The 20,139-nt window shown below is 56.9% G+C and overlaps 1 protein-coding gene across 2 annotated transcripts in view; it reads right to left on the bottom strand.

Moving 5' to 3' along the window:
- dscaml1 (Down syndrome cell adhesion molecule like 1) overlaps window positions 1-20,139 on the bottom strand; it is a 692,721-nt gene that overhangs the window by 22,440 nt on the left and 650,142 nt on the right. For both annotated transcript variants that reach the window (XM_072486516.1, XM_072486518.1), the window contains exons 28-29: window positions 16,272-16,302; window positions 11,194-11,312 (exon numbers count right to left, since the gene is read on the bottom strand). In XM_072486516.1, the coding sequence (XP_072342617.1) occupies window positions 11,194-11,312; window positions 16,272-16,302 (150 nt within the window). The remainder of the gene's footprint in view (window positions 1-11,193; window positions 11,313-16,271; window positions 16,303-20,139) is intronic.

Raw genomic sequence — 20,139 nt, 5'->3', positions numbered from 1 at the left:
CTAAGGATCCGTGTCAGGCTGCTGCGTCACTACGGATCCGTGACAGGCGGCTGCGTCACTACGGATCCGTGACAGGCGGCTGCGTCACTACGGATCCGTGACAGGCTGCTACGTCACTACGGATCCGTGTCAAGCTGCTGCCTCACTACGGATCCGTGACAAGCTGCTGCGTCACTACGGATCCGTGTCAAGCTGCTGCCTCACTACGGATCCGTGTCAGGCGGCCGCGTCACTACGGATCCGTGTCAGGCGGCTGCGTCACTACGGATCCGTGTCAAGCTGCTGCCTCACTACGGATCCGTGTCAGGCGGCTGCGTCACTACGGATCCGTGTCAGGCGGCTGCGTCACTACGGATCCGTGACAGGCGGCTGTGTCACTACGGATCCGTGTCAAGCTGCTGCGTCACTACGGATCCGTGACAGGCGGCTGCGTCACTACGGATCCGTGACAGGCTGCTGCGTCACTACGGATCCGTGTCAGGCTGCTGCGTCACTACGGATCCGTGACAGGCGGCTGCGTCACTACGGATCCGTGTCAGGCGGCTGCGTCACTACGGATCCGTGTCAAGCTGCTGCGTCACTACGGATCCGTGTCAGGCGGCTGCGTCACTACGGATCCGTGTCAGGCTGCTGCGTCACTACGGATCCGTGTCAGGCTGCTAGTCACTACGGATCCGTGTCAGGCGGCTGCGTCACTACGGATCCGTGTCAGGCTGCTGCGTCACTACGGATCCGTGTCAAGCTGCTGCGTCACTACGGATCCGTGACAGGCTGCTGTGTCACTACGGATCCGTGACAGGCGGCTGCGTCACTACGGATCCGTGACTGGCAGCTGCGTCACTACGGATCCGTGTCAAGCTGCTGCGTCACTACGGATCCGTGTCAAGCTGATGCGTCACTACGGATCCGTGTCAGGCTGCTGCGTCACTACGGATCCGTGTCAGGCGGCTGCGTCACTACGGATCCATGTCAGGCGGCTGCGTCACTACGGATCCGTGTCAGGCGGCTGCGTCACTACGGATCCGTGTCAGGCGGCTGCGTCACTACGGATCCGTGACAGGCGGCTGCGTCACTACGGATCCGTGACAGGCGGCTGCGTCACTACGGATCCGTGTCAGGCTGCTGCGTCACTATGGATCCGTGTCAGGCGGCTGCGTCACTACGGATCCGTGTCAGGCGGCTGCGTCACTACGGATCCGTGACAGGCGGCTGCGTCACTACGGATCCGTGTCAGGCTGCTGCGTCACTACGGATCCGTGTCAGGCTGCTGCGTCACTACGGATCCGTGACAGGCGGCTGCGTCACTACGGATCCGTGACAGGCGGCTGCGTCACTACGGATCCGTGTCAGGCTGCTGCGTCACTACGGATCCGTGACGGGCGGCTGCGTCACTACGGATCCGTGACAGGCGGCTGCGTCACTACGGATCCGTGACAGGCTGCTACGTCACTACGGATCCGTGTCAAGCTGCTGCCTCACTACGGATCCGTGACAAGCTGCTGCGTCACTACGGATCCGTGTCAAGCTACTGCCTCACTACGGATCCGTGTCAGGCGGCCGCGTCACTACGGATCCGTGTCAGGCGGCTGCGTCACTACGGATCCGTGTCAAGCTGCTGCCTCACTACGGATCCGTGTCAGGCTGCTGCGTCACTACGGATCCGTGTCAGGCGGCTGCGTCACTACGGATCCGTGTCAGGCGGCTGCGTCACTCCGGATCCGTGACAGGCGGCTGCGTCACTCCGGATCCGTGTCAGGCGGCTGCGTCACTACGGATCCGTGTCAGGCTGCTGCGTCACTACGGATCCGTGTCAGGCGGCTGCGTCACTACGGATCCGTGTCAGGCTGTTGCGTCATTACGGATCCGTGACAAGCTGCTGCGTCACTACGGATCCGTGTCAGGCTGCTGCGTCACTACGGATCCGTGACAAGCTGCTGCGTCACTACGGATCCGTGACAGGTGGCTGCGTCACTACGGATCCGTGTCAAGCTGCTGCGTCAATACGGATCCGTGACAGGCGGCTGCGTCACTACGGATCCGTGACAGGCGGCTGCGTCACTACGGATCCGTGACAGGCGGCTGCGTCACTACGGATCCGTGACGGGCGGCTGCGTCACTATGGATCCATGACAGGCGGCTGCGTCACTACGGATCCCTGACAGGCGGCTGCGTCACTACGGATCCGTGACAGGCGGCTGCGTCACTACGGATCCGTGTCAGGCTGCTGCGTCACTACGGATCCGTGTCAAGCTGCTGCGTCACTATGGATCCGTGTCAGGCGGCTGCGTCACTACGGATCCGTGTCAGGCTGCTGCGTCACTACGGATCCGTGTCAGGCGGCTGCGTCACTACGGATCCGTGTCAGGCGGCTGCGTCACTACGGATCCGTGACAGGCGGCTGCGTCACTACGGATCCGTGACAGGCGGCTGCGTCACTACGGATCCGTGACAGGCGGCTGCGTCACTACGGATCCGTGTCAAGCTGCTGCGTCACTACGGATCCGTGACAGGCTGCTGCGTCACTACGGATCCGTGACAGGCGGCTGCGTCACTACGGATCCGTGTCAGGCTGCTGCGTCACTACGGATCCGTGTCAAGCTGCTGCGTCACTACGGATCCGTGACAGGCGGCTGCGTCACTACGGATCCGTGTCAGGCTGCTGCGTAACTACGGATCCGTGACAGGCGGCTGCGTCACTACGGATCCGTGACAAGCTGCTGCGTCACTCCGGATCCGTGACAAGCTGCTGCGTCACTACGGATCCGTGTCAAGCTGCTGCGTCACTACGGATCCGTGACAGGCTGCTGCGTCACTACGGATCCGTGTCAGGCTGCTGCGTCACTACGGATCCGTGACAGGTGGCTGCGTCACTCCGGATCCGTGTCAGGCGGCTGCGTCACTCCGGATCCGTGACAGGCGGCTGCGTCACTACGGATCCGTGACGGGCGGCTGCGTCACTACGGATCCGTGACAGGCGGCTGCGTCACTACGGATCCGTGTCAGGCTGCTGCGTCACTACGGATCCGTGACAGGCGACTGCGTCACTACGGATCCGTGACAGGCGGCTGCGTCACTACGGATCCGTAACAGGCGTCTGCGTCACTACGGATCCGTGACAGGCGGCTGCGTCACTACGGATCTGTGACAGGCGGCTGCGTCACTACGGATCCGTGTCAGGCTGCTGCGTCACTACGGATCCGTGACAGGCGGCTGCGTCACTACGGATCCGTGTCAGGCTGCTGCGTCACTACGGATCCGTGACAGGCGGCTGCGTCACTACGGATCCGTGACAGGCGGCTGCGTCACTACGGATCTGTGACAGGCGGCTGCGTCACTACGGATCCGTGTCAGGCTGCTGCGTCACTACGGATCCGTGACAGGCGGCTGCGTCACTACGGATCCGTGACAGGCGGCTGCGTCACTCCGGATCCGTGACAGGCGGCTGCGTCACTACGGATCCGTGTCAGGCTGCTGCGTTACTACGGATCCGTGACAGGCGACTGCGTCACTACGGATCCGTGTCAGGCGGCTGCGTCACTACGGATCCGTGTCAGGCGGCTGCGTCACTACGGATCCGTGTCAGGCGGCTGCGTCACTACGGATCCGTGACAGGCGGCTGCGTCACTACGGATCCGTGACAGGCGGCTGCGTCACTACGGATCCGTGACAGGTGGCTGCGTCACTACGGATCCGTGACAGGCTGCTGCGTCACTACGGATCCGTGTCAGGCTGCTGCGTCACTATGGATCCGTGTCAGGCTGCTGCGTCACTACGGATCCGTGTCAAGCTGCTGCGTCACTACGGATCCGTGTCAGGCTGCTGCGTCACTACGGATCCGTGACAGGCGGCTGCGTCACTACGGATCCGTGACAAGCTGCTGCGTCACTCCGGATCCGTGACAAGCTGCTGCGTCACTACGGATCCGTGACAAGCTGCTGCGTCACTACGGATCCGTGACAGGCTGCTGCGTCACTACGGATCCGTGTCAGGCTGCTGCGTCACTCCGGATCCGTGACAAGCTGCTGCGTCACTACGGATCCGTGTCAAGCTGCTGCGTCACTACGGATCCGTGACAGGCTGCTGCGTCACTACGGATCCGTGACAGGCTGCTGCGTCACTACGGATCCGTGACAGGCTGCTGCGTCACTACGGATCCGTGTCAGGCTGCTGCGTCACTATGGATCCGTGTCAGGCTGCTGCGTCACTACGGATCCGTGTCAAGCTGCTGCGTCACTACGGATCCGTGACAAGCTGCTGCGTCACTACGGATCCGTGACAAGCTGCTGCGTCACTACGGATCCGTGACAGGCTGCTGCGTCACTACGGATCCGTGTCAGGCTGCTGCGTCACTCCGGATCCGTGACAAGCTGCTGCGTCACTACGGATCCGTGTCAAGCTGCTGCGTCACTACGGATCCGTGACAGGCTGCTGCGTCACTACGGATCCGTGTCAGGCTGCTGCGTCACTACGGATCCGTGACAGGTGGCTGCGTCACTCCGGATCCGTGTCAGGCGGCTGCGTCACTCCGGATCCGTGACAGGCGGCTGCGTCACTACGGATCCGTGACGGGCGGCTGCGTCACTACGGATCCGTGACAGGCGGCTGCGTCACTACGGATCCGTGTCAGGCTGCTGCGTCACTACGGATCCGTGACAGGCGACTGCGTCACTACGGATCCGTGACAGGCGGCTGCGTCACTACGGATCCGTAACAGGCGTCTGCGTCACTACGGATCCGTGACAGGCGGCTGCGTCACTACGGATCTGTGACAGGCGGCTGCGTCACTACGGATCCGTGTCAGGCTGCTGCGTCACTACGGATCCGTGACAGGCGGCTGCGTCACTACGGATCCGTGTCAGGCTGCTGCGTCACTACGGATCCGTGACAGGCGGCTGCGTCACTACGGATCCGTGACAGGCGGCTGCGTCACTACGGATCTGTGACAGGCGGCTGCGTCACTACGGATCCGTGTCAGGCTGCTGCGTCACTACGGATCCGTGACAGGCGGCTGCGTCACTACGGATCCGTGACAGGCGGCTGCGTCACTACGGATCCGTGACAGGCGGCTGCGTCACTACGGATCCGTGTCAGGCTGCTGCGTTACTACGGATCCGTGACAGGCGACTGCGTCACTACGGATCCGTGTCAGGCGGCTGCGTCACTACGGATCCGTGTCAGGCGGCTGCGTCACTACGGATCCGTGTCAGGCGGCTGCGTCACTACGGATCCGTGACAGGCGGCTGCGTCACTACGGATCCGTGACAGGCGGCTGCGTCACTACGGATCCGTGACAGGTGGCTGCGTCACTACGGATCCGTGACAGGCTGCTGCGTCACTACGGATCCGTGTCAGGCTGCTGCGTCACTATGGATCCGTGTCAGGCTGCTGCGTCACTACGGATCCGTGTCAAGCTGCTGCGTCACTCCGGATCCGTGTCAAGCTGCTGCGTCACTACGGATCCGTGTCAGGCTGCTGCGTCACTACGGATCCGTGACAGGCGGCTGCGTCACTACGGATCCGTGACAAGCTGCTGCGTCACTCCGGATCCGTGACAAGCTGCTGCGTCACTACGGATCCGTGACAAGCTGCTGCGTCACTACGGATCCGTGACAGGCTGCTGCGTCACTACGGATCCGTGTCAGGCTGCTGCGTCACTACGGATCCGTGACAGGTGGCTGCGTCACTCCGGATCCGTGTCAGGCGGCTGCGTCACTCCGTATCCGTGACAGGCGGCTGCGTCACTACGGATCCGTGTCAGGCTGCTGCGTCACTCCGGATCCGTGACAGGCGACTGCGTCACTACGGATCCGTGACAGGCGGCTGCGTCACTACGGATCCGTGACAAGCTGCTGCGTCACTCCGGATCCGTGACAAGCTGCTGCGTCACTACGGATCCGTGACAAGCTGCTGCGTCACTACGGATCCGTGACAGGCTGCTGCGTCACTACGGATCCGTGTCAGGCTGCTGCGTCACTCCGGATCCGTGACAAGCTGCTGCGTCACTACGGATCCGTGTCAAGCTGCTGCGTCACTACGGATCCGTGACAGGCTGCTGCGTCACTACGGATCCGTGACAGGCTGCTGCGTCACTACGGATCCGTGACAGGCTGCTGCGTCACTACGGATCCGTGTCAGGCTGCTGCGTCACTATGGATCCGTGTCAGGCTGCTGCGTCACTACGGATCCGTGTCAAGCTGCTGCGTCACTACGGATCCGTGACAAGCTGCTGCGTCACTACGGATCCGTGACAAGCTGCTGCGTCACTACGGATCCGTGACAGGCTGCTGCGTCACTACGGATCCGTGTCAGGCTGCTGCGTCACTCCGGATCCGTGACAAGCTGCTGCGTCACTACGGATCCGTGTCAAGCTGCTGCGTCACTACGGATCCGTGACAGGCTGCTGCGTCACTACGGATCCGTGTCAGGCTGCTGCGTCACTACGGATCCGTGACAGGTGGCTGCGTCACTCCGGATCCGTGTCAGGCGGCTGCGTCACTCCGGATCCGTGACAGGCGGCTGCGTCACTACGGATCCGTGACGGGCGGCTGCGTCACTACGGATCCGTGACAGGCGGCTGCGTCACTACGGATCCGTGTCAGGCTGCTGCGTCACTACGGATCCGTGACAGGCGACTGCGTCACTACGGATCCGTGACAGGCGGCTGCGTCACTACGGATCCGTAACAGGCGTCTGCGTCACTACGGATCCGTGACAGGCGGCTGCGTCACTACGGATCTGTGACAGGCGGCTGCGTCACTACGGATCCGTGTCAGGCTGCTGCGTCACTACGGATCCGTGACAGGCTGCTGCGTCACTACGGATCCGTGTCAGGCTGCTGCGTCACTACGGATCCGTGACAGGCGGCTGCGTCACTACGGATCCGTGACAGGCGGCTGCGTCACTACGGATCTGTGACAGGCGGCTGCGTCACTACGGATCCGTGTCAGGCTGCTGCGTCACTACGGATCCGTGACAGGCGGCTGCGTCACTACGGATCCGTGACAGGCGGCTGCGTCACTACGGATCCGTGACAGGCGGCTGCGTCACTACGGATCCGTGTCAGGCTGCTGCGTTACTACGGATCCGTGACAGGCGACTGCGTCACTACGGATCCGTGTCAGGCGGCTGCGTCACTACGGATCCGTGTCAGGCGGCTGCGTCACTACGGATCCGTGTCAGGCGGCTGCGTCACTACGGATCCGTGACAGGCGGCTGCGTCACTACGGATCCGTGACAGGCGGCTGCGTCACTACGGATCCGTGACAGGTGGCTGCGTCACTACGGATCCGTGACAGGCTGCTGCGTCACTACGGATCCGTGTCAGGCTGCTGCGTCACTATGGATCCGTGTCAGGCTGCTGCGTCACTACGGATCCGTGTCAAGCTGCTGCGTCACTCCGGATCCGTGTCAAGCTGCTGCGTCACTACGGATCCGTGTCAGGCTGCTGCGTCACTACGGATCCGTGACAGGCGGCTGCGTCACTACGGATCCGTGACAAGCTGCTGCGTCACTCCGGATCCGTGACAAGCTGCTGCGTCACTACGGATCCGTGACAAGCTGCTGCGTCACTACGGATCCGTGACAGGCTGCTGCGTCACTACGGATCCGTGTCAGGCTGCTGCGTCACTACGGATCCGTGACAGGTGGCTGCGTCACTCCGGATCCGTGTCAGGCGGCTGCGTCACTCCGTATCCGTGACAGGCGGCTGCGTCACTACGGATCCGTGTCAGGCTGCTGCGTCACTCCGGATCCGTGACAGGCGACTGCGTCACTACGGATCCGTGACAGGCGGCTGCGTCACTACGGATCCGTGACAAGCTGCTGCGTCACTCCGGATCCGTGACAAGCTGCTGCGTCACTACGGATCCGTGACAAGCTGCTGCGTCACTACGGATCCGTGACAGGCTGCTGCGTCACTACGGATCCGTGTCAGGCTGCTGCGTCACTCCGGATCCGTGACAAGCTGCTGCGTCACTACGGATCCGTGACAGGCTGCTGCGTCACTACGGATCCGTGACAGGCTGCTGCGTCACTACGGATCCGTGTCAGGCTGCTGCGTCACTATGGATCCGTGTCAGGCTGCTGCGTCACTACGGATCCGTGTCAAGCTGCTGCGTCACTACGGATCCGTGACAAGCTGCTGCGTCACTACGGATCCGTGACAAGCTGCTGCGTCACTACGGATCCGTGACAGGCTGCTGCGTCACTACGGATCCGTGTCAGGCTGCTGCGTCACTCCGGATCCGTGACAAGCTGCTGCGTCACTACGGATCCGTGTCAAGCTGCTGCGTCACTACGGATCCGTGACAGGCTGCTGCGTCACTACGGATCCGTGTCAGGCTGCTGCGTCACTACGGATCCGTGACAGGTGGCTGCGTCACTCCGGATCCGTGTCAGGCGGCTGCGTCACTCCGGATCCGTGACAGGCGGCTGCGTCACTACGGATCCGTGACGGGCGGCTGCGTCACTACGGATCCGTGACAGGCGGCTGCGTCACTACGGATCCGTGTCAGGCTGCTGCGTCACTACGGATCCGTGACAGGCGACTGCGTCACTACGGATCCGTGACAGGCGGCTGCGTCACTACGGATCCGTAACAGGCGTCTGCGTCACTACGGATCCGTGACAGGCGGCTGCGTCACTACGGATCTGTGACAGGCGGCTGCGTCACTACGGATCCGTGTCAGGCTGCTGCGTCACTACGGATCCGTGACAGGCGGCTGCGTCACTACGGATCCGTGTCAGGCTGCTGCGTCACTACGGATCCGTGACAGGCGGCTGCGTCACTACGGATCCGTGACAGGCGGCTGCGTCACTACGGATCTGTGACAGGCGGCTGCGTCACTACGGATCCGTGTCAGGCTGCTGCGTCACTACGGATCCGTGACAGGCGGCTGCGTCACTACGGATCCGTGACAGGCGGCTGCGTCACTACGGATCCGTGACAGGCGGCTGCGTCACTACGGATCCGTGTCAGGCTGCTGCGTTACTACGGATCCGTGACAGGCGACTGCGTCACTACGGATCCGTGTCAGGCGGCTGCGTCACTACGGATCCGTGTCAGGCGGCTGCGTCACTACGGATCCGTGTCAGGCGGCTGCGTCACTACGGATCCGTGACAGGCGGCTGCGTCACTACGGATCCGTGACAGGCGGCTGCGTCACTACGGATCCGTGACAGGTGGCTGCGTCACTACGGATCCGTGACAGGCTGCTGCGTCACTACGGATCCGTGTCAGGCTGCTGCGTCACTATGGATCCGTGTCAGGCTGCTGCGTCACTACGGATCCGTGTCAAGCTGCTGCGTCACTCCGGATCCGTGTCAAGCTGCTGCGTCACTACGGATCCGTGTCAGGCTGCTGCGTCACTACGGATCCGTGACAGGCGGCTGCGTCACTACGGATCCGTGACAAGCTGCTGCGTCACTCCGGATCCGTGACAAGCTGCTGCGTCACTACGGATCCGTGACAAGCTGCTGCGTCACTACGGATCCGTGACAGGCTGCTGCGTCACTACGGATCCGTGTCAGGCTGCTGCGTCACTACGGATCCGTGACAGGTGGCTGCGTCACTCCGGATCCGTGTCAGGCGGCTGCGTCACTCCGTATCCGTGACAGGCGGCTGCGTCACTACGGATCCGTGTCAGGCTGCTGCGTCACTCCGGATCCGTGACAGGCGACTGCGTCACTACGGATCCGTGACAGGCGGCTGCGTCACTACGGATCTGTGACAGGCGGCTGTGTCACTACGGATCCGTGTCAGGCTGCTGCGTCACTACGGATCCGTGACAGGCGGCTGCGTCACTACGGATCCGTGACAGGTGGCTGCGTCACTACGGATCCGTGTCAGGCTGCTGCGTCACTACGGATCCGTGACAGGCGGCTGCGTCACTGCGGATCCGTGACAGGCGGCTGCGTCACTACGGATCCGTGACAGGCGGCTGCGTCACTACGGATCCGTGACAGGCGGCTGCGTCACTACGGATCCGTGTCAGGCTGCTGCGTTACTACGGATCTGTGACAGGCGGCTGCGTCACTACGGATCCGTGTCAGGCTGCTGCGTCACTACGGATCCGTGACAGGCGGCTGCGTCACTACGGATCCGTGACAGGCGGCTGCGTCACTACGGATCTGTGACAGGCGGCTGCGTCACTACGGATCCGTGTCAGGCTGCTGCGTCACTACGGATCCGTGACAGGCGGCTGGCAAAGATCAATCCCAATGTCTAAACTGAGTTATTAATGGAATGTGACTTGGACATGGAGTTCCTGGCCCAGACACTACCACTGTGTCGCAAGCCTCTCAGTTCAGTAGATTAAGAAAGTCTTAATGTGAGATGGTATTCTGTCGACTCACTGGGATAGCCTTCTAGTGAAAGTGATCTGGATTGTGCTTCTAACTCAACTAAATCTGCACCTCAGAACAGGCAGACTCTAGTTCCTTCCTTTGTTTCCTGTTTATGCAGTCCAATTACACAGGAACAGGAGTGGAGCACTCAGCCCTCCCAATGCATTCCAGCATGGCTGATCTGTGCTCCAACTGCTATTACCCACCATTGATCGATAAGTCGTCAAACCCTTACCAAACAAAGAGTTATCAATCTCAGTCTTGAAAATTTCAATTGATAAGATGCACTTGGCAAAAATGTTACTCCTCAGGGACTCTGAAACAGAATTTTAGATCAGTCCCCTTGCACAGTGGACCGCTTTCAGGCATTCTGTTTTCTGGCGTGTACCAAGATCCATGGGAGGACAGTTACAGGATAAGAAGACTGCTGCTTTGAAATAACACTCCAGGCGGGAAAGTCTGTCCCCTCCTGCCCTCCACGAACTATCTCTCTCTAAATACACTCCTCCCTTGGGAGCACACACACACATATAATCAGGCTGAACAAATTTGAGGGACTGATAAAACGGCATCTTCATTCGATCAACCTGATCTCCTGAACATTTCGACATAAGCCTTGGTCATTTCTCACCCCAAATGTGCACAACCCATCTATGTGATGTGTCCTTCCCTGGTGACGCGACCTACGGGCGATGAAGTTGCACTCGCGTTCCCTTCCGTTTCCAATGCTTTTTCACGTGCGTTGCACAGGCATCGGAAACCTTCACGATGCCTGGCCTGCCCAGTGCAGCTGGAATCTTGGCATAGATTAAGCATGACCCAGCATAGTGCCAATTCCGTGCCACATACCCAGCTGTTTGATCCCCTCTTTGTCCTCGATCAGCAGTTGCACCCTTGGGATGTCAATGTGAAGCCGGGGTCCCTGTGGCTGCCCTTTCACTGGGGTATCAAAGCTCCGATTATTCTTACTGCAAGAAAACATTTCACAAATAGAATGTCACCGTTAGGGCAGCATTTTCAATGGAGGACCACTGCAGCATTCTCAAACAAAATCTGGCAAATTTAACGCTAAATAGCTTGAAAATAATAGGTTCTTAGGAAGCATCAAGTAATAGCCTCGTGCAAGATAGCGCACAGCATGTGGTGCGGTTTCTCAACCAGTTAACTGCTAGGTTCAGACTAAAGTTTTGCAATTACAAATCCTAGTGGATTTACCAGGCCTGTCATCCTGCAGAAAGTAAACCTTAAATTGTGAGAGGAAATAAAACTAATGGATTGAGCCAAGCTTCCCAAATGTTTAACGTACCTCTGTGCTGGTTGGTAATGCAAATGCGGATCTGTACCAAAACCAATAGGTTTTTCATAGATAATGGAGGCTGGCCTCAATCAGTAAACACTCTTTACCTTTGGGGAGTCCTGGTCGCCAGGGGGAATGGAAATGTCAAACGTTCATGATTAAAACTCGTGAAACCTGAAACATGTGGCGCTTCTGTCACGTTAACCTTCACAGCGGGCCTGCCTGCACTCCCACCCTCTGCTGCCCTCTGCTTCCCTAACCCCCTGTGCACAGTGGTCCAAGATCAAACACCCCTGATGCAGACCCCGTTCAGAGGATAGGTCAGCCGAAAGACAGGAGGCAGAAGGAGAGAAGCACTAGAGCTCTCCTCACAGCGCGTTATCATCACTCTCCTTGTATATTGACCCGCTGACAGTGCCGTCAAGGGCCCATCACCCCGGAGCTCAGATCCTTGGAGGGTGGAACAGGGTGGTCGGGGAAGGGGGGGGAGGGGGGGGCGCTGTCATGGGGGACAGGGTTAATTGGGAAAAGGAAGGAACTGGAGGGGAAGGAGGATTGACGGAATGAGGAAAGTGGGGGGAAGGGGAGAATGGGGAGGAAGTGGAAGCAGGGAAATGGGAGGAATTGGGGGGAAGGAGGGAACTGGGGGGATTGGGGGGGAAGTAGGTAAATGGGGGGAAGGAGGGAAATGGGGGAGATTGGGGGCAAGGAGGGAAATGGGGTATTGGGGGCAAGGAGGGAAATGGGGGGGATTGGGGGCAAGGAGGGAAATGGGAGGATTGGGGGGAAGGAGGGAAATGGGGGAATTGGGGGGAAGGAGGGAAATGGGGGGATTGGGGGGAAGGAGGGAAATGGGGGGGGTTGGGGGGGAAGTAGGGAAATGGGGGGGATTCGGGGGAAGGAGGGAAATGGGGGGATTGGGGGGAAGGAGGGAAATGGGGGGATTGGGGGGAAAGTAGGGAAATGGGGGGAAGGAGGGAAATGGGGGTATCGGGGGCAAGGAGGAAAATGGGAGGATTGGGGGCAAGGAGGGAAATGGGAGGATTGGGGGGAAGGAGGGAAATGGGGGAATTGGGGGGAAGGAGGGAAATGTGGGGGAAGGAGGGAAATGGGGGGAAGGAGGGAAATGGGGGGATTTGGGGGGGAAGGAGGGAAATGGGGGGATTAGGGGGGAAGGAGGGAAATGGGGGGAAGGAGGGAAATGGGGGGTATTGGGGGCAAGGAGGGAAATGGGGGGATTGGGGGGGGAAGGAGGGAAATGGGGGAATTGGGGGTAAGGAGGGAAATGGGGGGGAAGGAGGGAAATGGGGGAAGGAGGGAAATGGGGGGATTTGGGGGGGAAGGAGGGAAATGGAGGGGATTGGGGGGGAAGGAGGGAAATGGGGGGGATTGGGGGGGGAAGGAGGGAAATGGGGGACTGGGGGGGAAGGAAGGAAATGGGGAGAACGGGGACGGAGGGAAATTGGGGAGGCTTGAGCTGACGGACACAGCCTCGTCCCATAAGAATCTGGCGAGGATGAGGGCCTCCCTGGTCCTCCAGGCGTGTCGGACCCTTGCAACCACCTGTCCTCCATCCTCCGGCTCCTCTTCCGGCTCCTCCCCAGGCTCGTCCTCCAGCTCCTCCTCCGGCTCCTCCCCGGGCTCATCCTCCAGCTCCTCCTCTGGCTCCTCCCCGGGCTCGTCCTCCAGCTCCTCCTCCGGCTCCTCGTCCAGCTCCTCCTCCGGCTCCTCCCCGGGCTCGTCCTCCAGCTCCTCCTCTGTCTCCTCCTCAGGCGAGTCCGTGTGTCCTTCCTCCTCCCCCTCCTTCAGCATGACGCCCCGCTGGATTGCCAGGTTGTGGAGGGCACAACAGACCACCACAAAATGAGAGACCCTCTGGGGTATGTACTGCAGGGTACCACCAGAGTGGTCCAGGCATCGGAACTGCATTTTCAACAGTCCGATGCACCGCTCAATGACAATACGGATGGCAACATGGGCCTCATTATAACGGGTCTCCGCATCGGTCTCAGGCCTACTCAGCAGCTTCCCCTAATCCCCTAAGAGTCAACCTGTCATCCTGTAGTGGTCCTCAAAGACCCCGAGTGCCCCTGCATGTAGCTGTCAAGCACCTTGCCTGGGTGGGCACAGCCGTGCATGATACAGAGGATTTGGTTGCACACTAGAAAATACTGAACACAAAGCACAACCAATCCCTGGGCAATCGCCAGTGATAACGCAGCATCCAGCAGGTAGCATTAGAAGTGAATCAAAATGGAAGATGATGGTCAGCACCTGAAAATACAAACTGGGTTAAGATTCCGCATGGGGCCCCGTCTGTGTCCTTCATCTTATATCAGTTCATGCATTTCTCCATCGTTTTGGCAGTAACAGGGTCATGGTTTTCCTTGTTATCTGCCTCAATGTAAAGTTTGTGTAGACCTCAGGGTCGGAGTTCTGGGACTCCTTTCTCTTGTACTAACATTCCCCGTTTCAAATTCAAAAAGCCTTCTTTGGAGCCTGATTTTTTTTTAAACGCATTCTGCTCCACTCGCTGTCTGGTTTCCACTTTGAGCAATGCAACAATACATCAGGTGTCACACCTAATGAGAGGCGTTGACTCAACCTGGGGTTTCTTTTTGTTCCTTGAACACAAGAATGTAAATTATTTTTGAAGCGGAGAGCACAGACAAGGGTAGAATGGGGGGAGGGGCTCCCTTCTCAGATGTGATATTAAACCATGGGTGGGATTTTATGACCTTTCCTGCCAGTGGGATCGTGTCCAGTCTTGCCAATCTTTATCCCTCAATCATGGAGGAGATCACCAACCTGCCTGTCACAGATACATGTGTCCATGACACTATCGCTAGGAATGACCACCGCACAGTCCTTGTGGAGACAAAATCCCATCTTCACATTGTGGATAACTTGAATCGTGTTGTGTGGCACGACCACGCTGCTAAGTGGGATCGATTTTGAGCAGGTCTGGCAACTCAAGACTGGTCAACCGCCAGGCATTGTGAGCCATTAGAAAAATTGTGTCCAACCACCATCTGTATTCCTCACTCTACCATTGCCACCAAGCCAGGGAATCAACCCTTGTTCAATGAAGAGTGCGGGAGGGCATGCCAGGAGCAGAACCAGGCATACCGAAAATGATGCCTCAACCTGATGGGGTTACAATAGAGGACTGCTTGGGTGTCAAACAGTGTAAGCAGCACACTACCACCTGAAAGTTTCCCTCCAAGTCACTCACGATCCTGACTTGGAAACATATTGGTCGCGATTGTAATACCCCGTAGCTCCTGGCGCCAGTCCTGTACCACCGGGTGAATAGCGGGTGAGGCCCAAATCGGGCTTCTACCCGGGTGCAAAACTGAGTTCACCCGACCCGTGGCACCCGGCGTGATCTGGATAATGCCCACGCTGGGCTTCATCCAGGTAATGACATTTTAATGGTCCATTAGGCTTATCTAAATATGTGCGCCTTAACCAGGCCATTGGGTGGTCATGGACAGGGCAGCGCCTTAGTTGGCACTGTTAGGGTGCCAGGGGCACTGTCTGGGTGTCAGGGTAGAAGTGTCATGGTGCCCGGGGTCCAGGTTGGCACTGCCAAGGGTCCGGGGGGTTTATACCCATGAAAGGGGGGGGGCTGAGACATGGAGCTATGAAGGGTGAGGACTGAGAGGGGTGTATAATGGGGTATTATAACGGTTGGGGGATGAAGAGGGGCCTTAGAGACCCCATAGCAGGGTTTGCGCACTTGGGGGAGTGGGGGTAATGTCCATGTCTGTGGGAGGTCGCACGTCCGCGATCGGGAGCTATGGAGCACCCTCAAGCTCGCTTTTTGAGACAGATTAAAGTTTTCCATATTTCGGGACAGCAACTAGTCATGTGGCAACTCAACTAGCACAACTTTTCTTTGAAAGTGTCCTCACCTCGGAGCACATTTGGTGAAACCATCAAGCCACAAAGATTAGAAAGAGGTTGGCCAAGATCAGAGGCTCAGAATGATGTTCTATACAAGATAGGAAAGAGGTAGATTGAGACAGAATGGAATGAAGAGCAAGGTTAACCAAGAGCCCAGCAGGCAGTCCGATAACAAGCCCCTCCCCAATTTGCGTATCACACGCTATGGAACTGGGCTGTTCGCGAATGATTTTAGTATCACATCAAAAATGTCAGCTGCAGCCCTAGTTTCTTTCATTGCCTACAGTGTTGTCTGTGTAGATATTAAGTGTAGATACTCGACATGCAGATACTCTAGGTGATATTATTCCAGGTGTTAATACTCTAGATACGGATATTCTAGGTGCAAGTACTCTAGGTGTTGATACTATTGCAGCCGGGATTTGGCGTCGGCGGGATCCTCCGCTTCGTTGGCAGCGCACCCCGCCCGCGGGTTTCCCGACGGTGTGGGGCTGGACACAATAGGAAACCCCATTGGCCGACTGCGGGAATGGCGAATCCCACTGCCGGTTCGGGCATGCTGCGCTGGGAAACAGGGCCAGCGGGATGGAGAATCCCACCCCATATGTCGATACTCTAGGTGCAAATGCTCCAGGTACAGTTGCTCTAGGTGTCAATACTCTAGGTGCAGATACTCAAGGTGTATCTTACCGTAGGTGCAGATACTCAAGGTGCATCTTACCTTATCAGCATTTCTGCCAGGCTCTTTGCATCTGAAAGATAAAAAAAAATCCAATCATTAGGTTCCGAAAAAGAGTCAAACTCTTAAATCCCCATATGAATAAAAGGGTGACGGTGCTGTCTTTGAGTTTAATGCAATTTGAAAGGTGGCCAGAAAGAGCACCGACGAAAGTTATCGTCCAGTATGATTGGCAAGCTTGAGTGACTGAATTTAAAAAAAACAAATACTGTAGAGGCCAGTGCGGCCACCGGCTTTCCTTAACTTCACCCAGCTCTGTGACATTTAGATGGGGCGTAGCTCCACAGGCATCAGCAGCTTTTTAAATATCTCGTTCAGCTGGCCACGCTTAACAAATGAGTGTCCCAATTTCAGTCCAGGCCCGGGAGGATAGGGACATGGGAAAGGAGATTTAAAGCCAGCCGTGTAATGCGAAACTCACGTTAAAAGAGATACCATTTAAATATCCACATTAAAAAGGGCTGGGCAACAGTACTGACCAGTTGAAATTAGAAAAATAGACCAAAATGAATCTATTGACATCTGTCCTCAAGAAAATATGAATTTTAGTGGATTTTCCACACGGGTTATTTCCTTTAAAAGGGCAATGGATTGATTTTGGTTCTTTTGGGTGGAAAGTTTTGGGTCCATATTATTTTATTATGCATGGTGAAATGAAAATCGCTTATTGTCACAAGTAGGCTTCAAATGAAGTTACTGTGAAAAGCCCCTAGTCGCCACATTCCAGCGCCTGTTCGGGGAGGCTGTTACGGGAATCGAACCGTGCTGCTGGCCTGCCTTGGTCTGCTTTCAAAACCAGCGATTTGGTAATGGATGGTGTAACATTGGAGAGCCTGGAATTGCAATGAGGTGGATGTTAACCCTGGAGATTGCTGAGGGTTTGATGAAGTTATCTTGGGGAATTGTAGAGTTGTGTATCAACATGTAGGTCGATTAACCTGGTTTGGTGAGGACTCAAGTAACTCAACACCATCCAGGGCAGAGCAGCCTGCATGTTTAACACCCTAACCACCATCTCAAACATTCGCTCCCTTCACCATTAGCACACTGAATCTCCCAAACCCATTGGCCGGGATTCTCCGAGCCCACGCCGGGTCGGAGAATCGCCGGGGGAGGGGGGGGGGGCGAGAATCCCGCCAATCGCGCCCACACGGTTGCCGCGGCGCTGGTCGGAGAGGCCGTTGAAAGTGGCCCCTGCGGCGATTCTCCGTGCTCGACGGGCCAAGTTCCGGCGAGTCCCGCCTGGCGGGACCTCAGCTTTCTGGCTGCGGGGGCGTCCTGGTTGGGGGGGGGGCGGGGGATCCAACTCCGGGGGTGCCTCCACGGTGGCCAGGCTCGCGGTCGGGGGCTATCGATCGGCGGGCACGCTCATTCTGGGGGGGGGGGCTATGTTCCTCCGCGCTGGCCTATAGGCCTGTAGGGCTCCGCCATGTTGCATGGAGACGGCCTTGGCTCGCATGTGCGGACCCGTGCCGACCGTGGTGCGCATCCGCGGGCCTGCGCCAGCCGTGGCACGCATGCACGGAACCGCCGCCGTTCTAGCCCACCTAGGAAGGGGAGAATGACTGGGCCTGGAGGCCCGTTGACGCTGGCGTCACCCGCACTGGTTTTGACGCCGGCCCAGAAGGATACGGGCAGCAGGCATATGGGATCGCCACCATTTGTGAATTCCCCTCCACGCCACACACCATCCTGATTTGGAACTAAATCGCCGTTACTTCACTGTCACTGGATCTACAAACTGGAACGCCCTCACCAACAGCACTGTGTTTGTCCCTAGACCACATGGACTGCAGCGGTTGAAGAAGGCAGGTCACCACCAAGTTTTCCAGGGCAATTAGCGATGGGCAACAAATCTTCCCAGCGACACCCGCATCACATGGATCAATAAAGAAAATTTGTTCATCGTTTAGCCCTGGCTTTTGCTTCCCGTACATTTCTGAAATTAGGATGACTTAAGCAAGCTTCACTTTGGGAACCCAACCACTAATGATAATAATAATCGCTTATTGTCACAAGCAGGCTTCAATGAAGTTACTCTGAAAAGCCCCTCGTCGCCACATTCCAGCGCCTGTTCGGGGAGGCCGGTACGGGAATTGAACCCGCGCTGCTGGCCTTGTTCTGCATTACAAGCCAGCTGTTTAGTCCACTGTGCTAAACCAGCCCCTATCGCTAGTATCAAGCACTCTGCTCTCAGATAAACCACGTGCTGTCAATGGCAACAGCACACGTTTTTCTCTTTCCCATACCTGTGCTGTCTAGGGTTTCATTTCCATTGCTAATGTGTCTAGCAGTGCACTGCAAATAGCACACTGAGAAAATGAAACCTGTTAGAGTAACTGGTGTTAAACTGTGAGTCGGCTTATCCTGTAGTACCATGTCTACCAGTAAGTGGGGCTGGAGAGGAGTGAATGGTGAATGAGTTGCAGCTGTTTGGAGGCATGTATGGGGCCTGAGTTCAACGTAAGCCTATGCCTGATCAATGTCTGATAACTTATATCTCCACTGTGGGCGTGGAGCCATCATGGCTGCAGAAGATGCCATCTGTGACAGGATTAAAAATGTACAGCTGGCAAACCGTGGGGAGTTTCTAGGTTGTTTGAAATCAACCATCTCAGACTAAAGGGACGATCCTTTAAAACATAGATGAGGAGGAATTTCTTCAGCCAGAGGGTGGTGAATCTGTAGAACACTTTGCCGCAGAAGGCTGTGGAGGCCAATTCACTGAGTGTCTTTAAGACAGAGATAGATAGGTTCTTGATTAATTAGGGGATCAGGGGCAATAGGGAGAAGGCAGGAGAATGGGGATGAGAAAATATCAGCCATGATTGAATGGCGGAGCAGACTCGATGGGCCGAGTGGCCTAATTCTGCTCCTATGTCTTATGGTCTAAGCTTGGAGGTGGTCAGGAGGGTTGGCCCGTTCAGAGGTGCTCAAGACAGTCAGAGCCTGAACTCCAGCAAAGGATCACAGATGAAGAAAATCATTCGGTCCATCTTAGTCCATCCATCCAGAGAAACCTGTCATCCTCCCATCATAGCTCCCAACTGTCTCTTAAATGACTCCAAAGAGTTTTGCCTCCACTGTCCAACCCAGTCGTCCAACACAAATCCGTGGCCATCTGGTCAGCATTGTCCACTGTTAACCGCCTGTGCTATTATGGCATTCTGTAACGAGACTGGATTCCAATTATATCCCAGGCAGATTTAGTCTCTTTGTACTTGGCACAGCCAAGGAAAATAAACAGACTGAAGGCGCATCCCATCAGCATTCTAAAACACAAGCCAATGCTTGGGAAATAATTAGGTATCTAAGGTGTTTTGCATAAAAATTAAAAACATAGAACCCGCAAAGGTCCATTTAAATTCCATTCCATCAAATGTACTGCGCACAATTCATATTAGGGACTCTTCAAGCTCCAGAGGGAGACAAAGACAAGAAAAATATCCAAGAGAACTTCTCCTCAAACAGATGTTAGCTTAACATTCCAACGCTATGTATTTCGTGCAGCTCTAGGTTTTGAATAAGAACTAGGAAATTCTCATTAAGACCAGGTTTTATTTTCTAAATCAGCTCATTTACATATTCCGTGCATCATTATCTCCCTTACCCAGAGGGAGTTGATTCACTGGCATTCATCGGCAGCCTCTCATTACCTGTAGCAGTTACTCAGACTCAGTGAGGCTGGAGAAATAGTGAACTTGTGTCATGTCCACGCACGTGCTGATTCCAGTGAAGGTCCCTGGCTAGGTTAAGGGTGAGATTGTTACCCTGGCTCGAGCAAAGAGCACCAAAGCACCAGAGAATTCTCTGCTGCTACTACGTCTCAGACCCTTGGCTATGGGGTTCT

The sequence above is a fragment of the Scyliorhinus torazame genome, chromosome 21, assembly GCF_047496885.1.
Source record: "Scyliorhinus torazame isolate Kashiwa2021f chromosome 21, sScyTor2.1, whole genome shotgun sequence".
NCBI classification, from domain to species: domain Eukaryota; kingdom Metazoa; phylum Chordata; class Chondrichthyes; order Carcharhiniformes; family Scyliorhinidae; genus Scyliorhinus; species Scyliorhinus torazame.
This window is presented reverse-complemented; position numbering and strand designations above follow the sequence as displayed.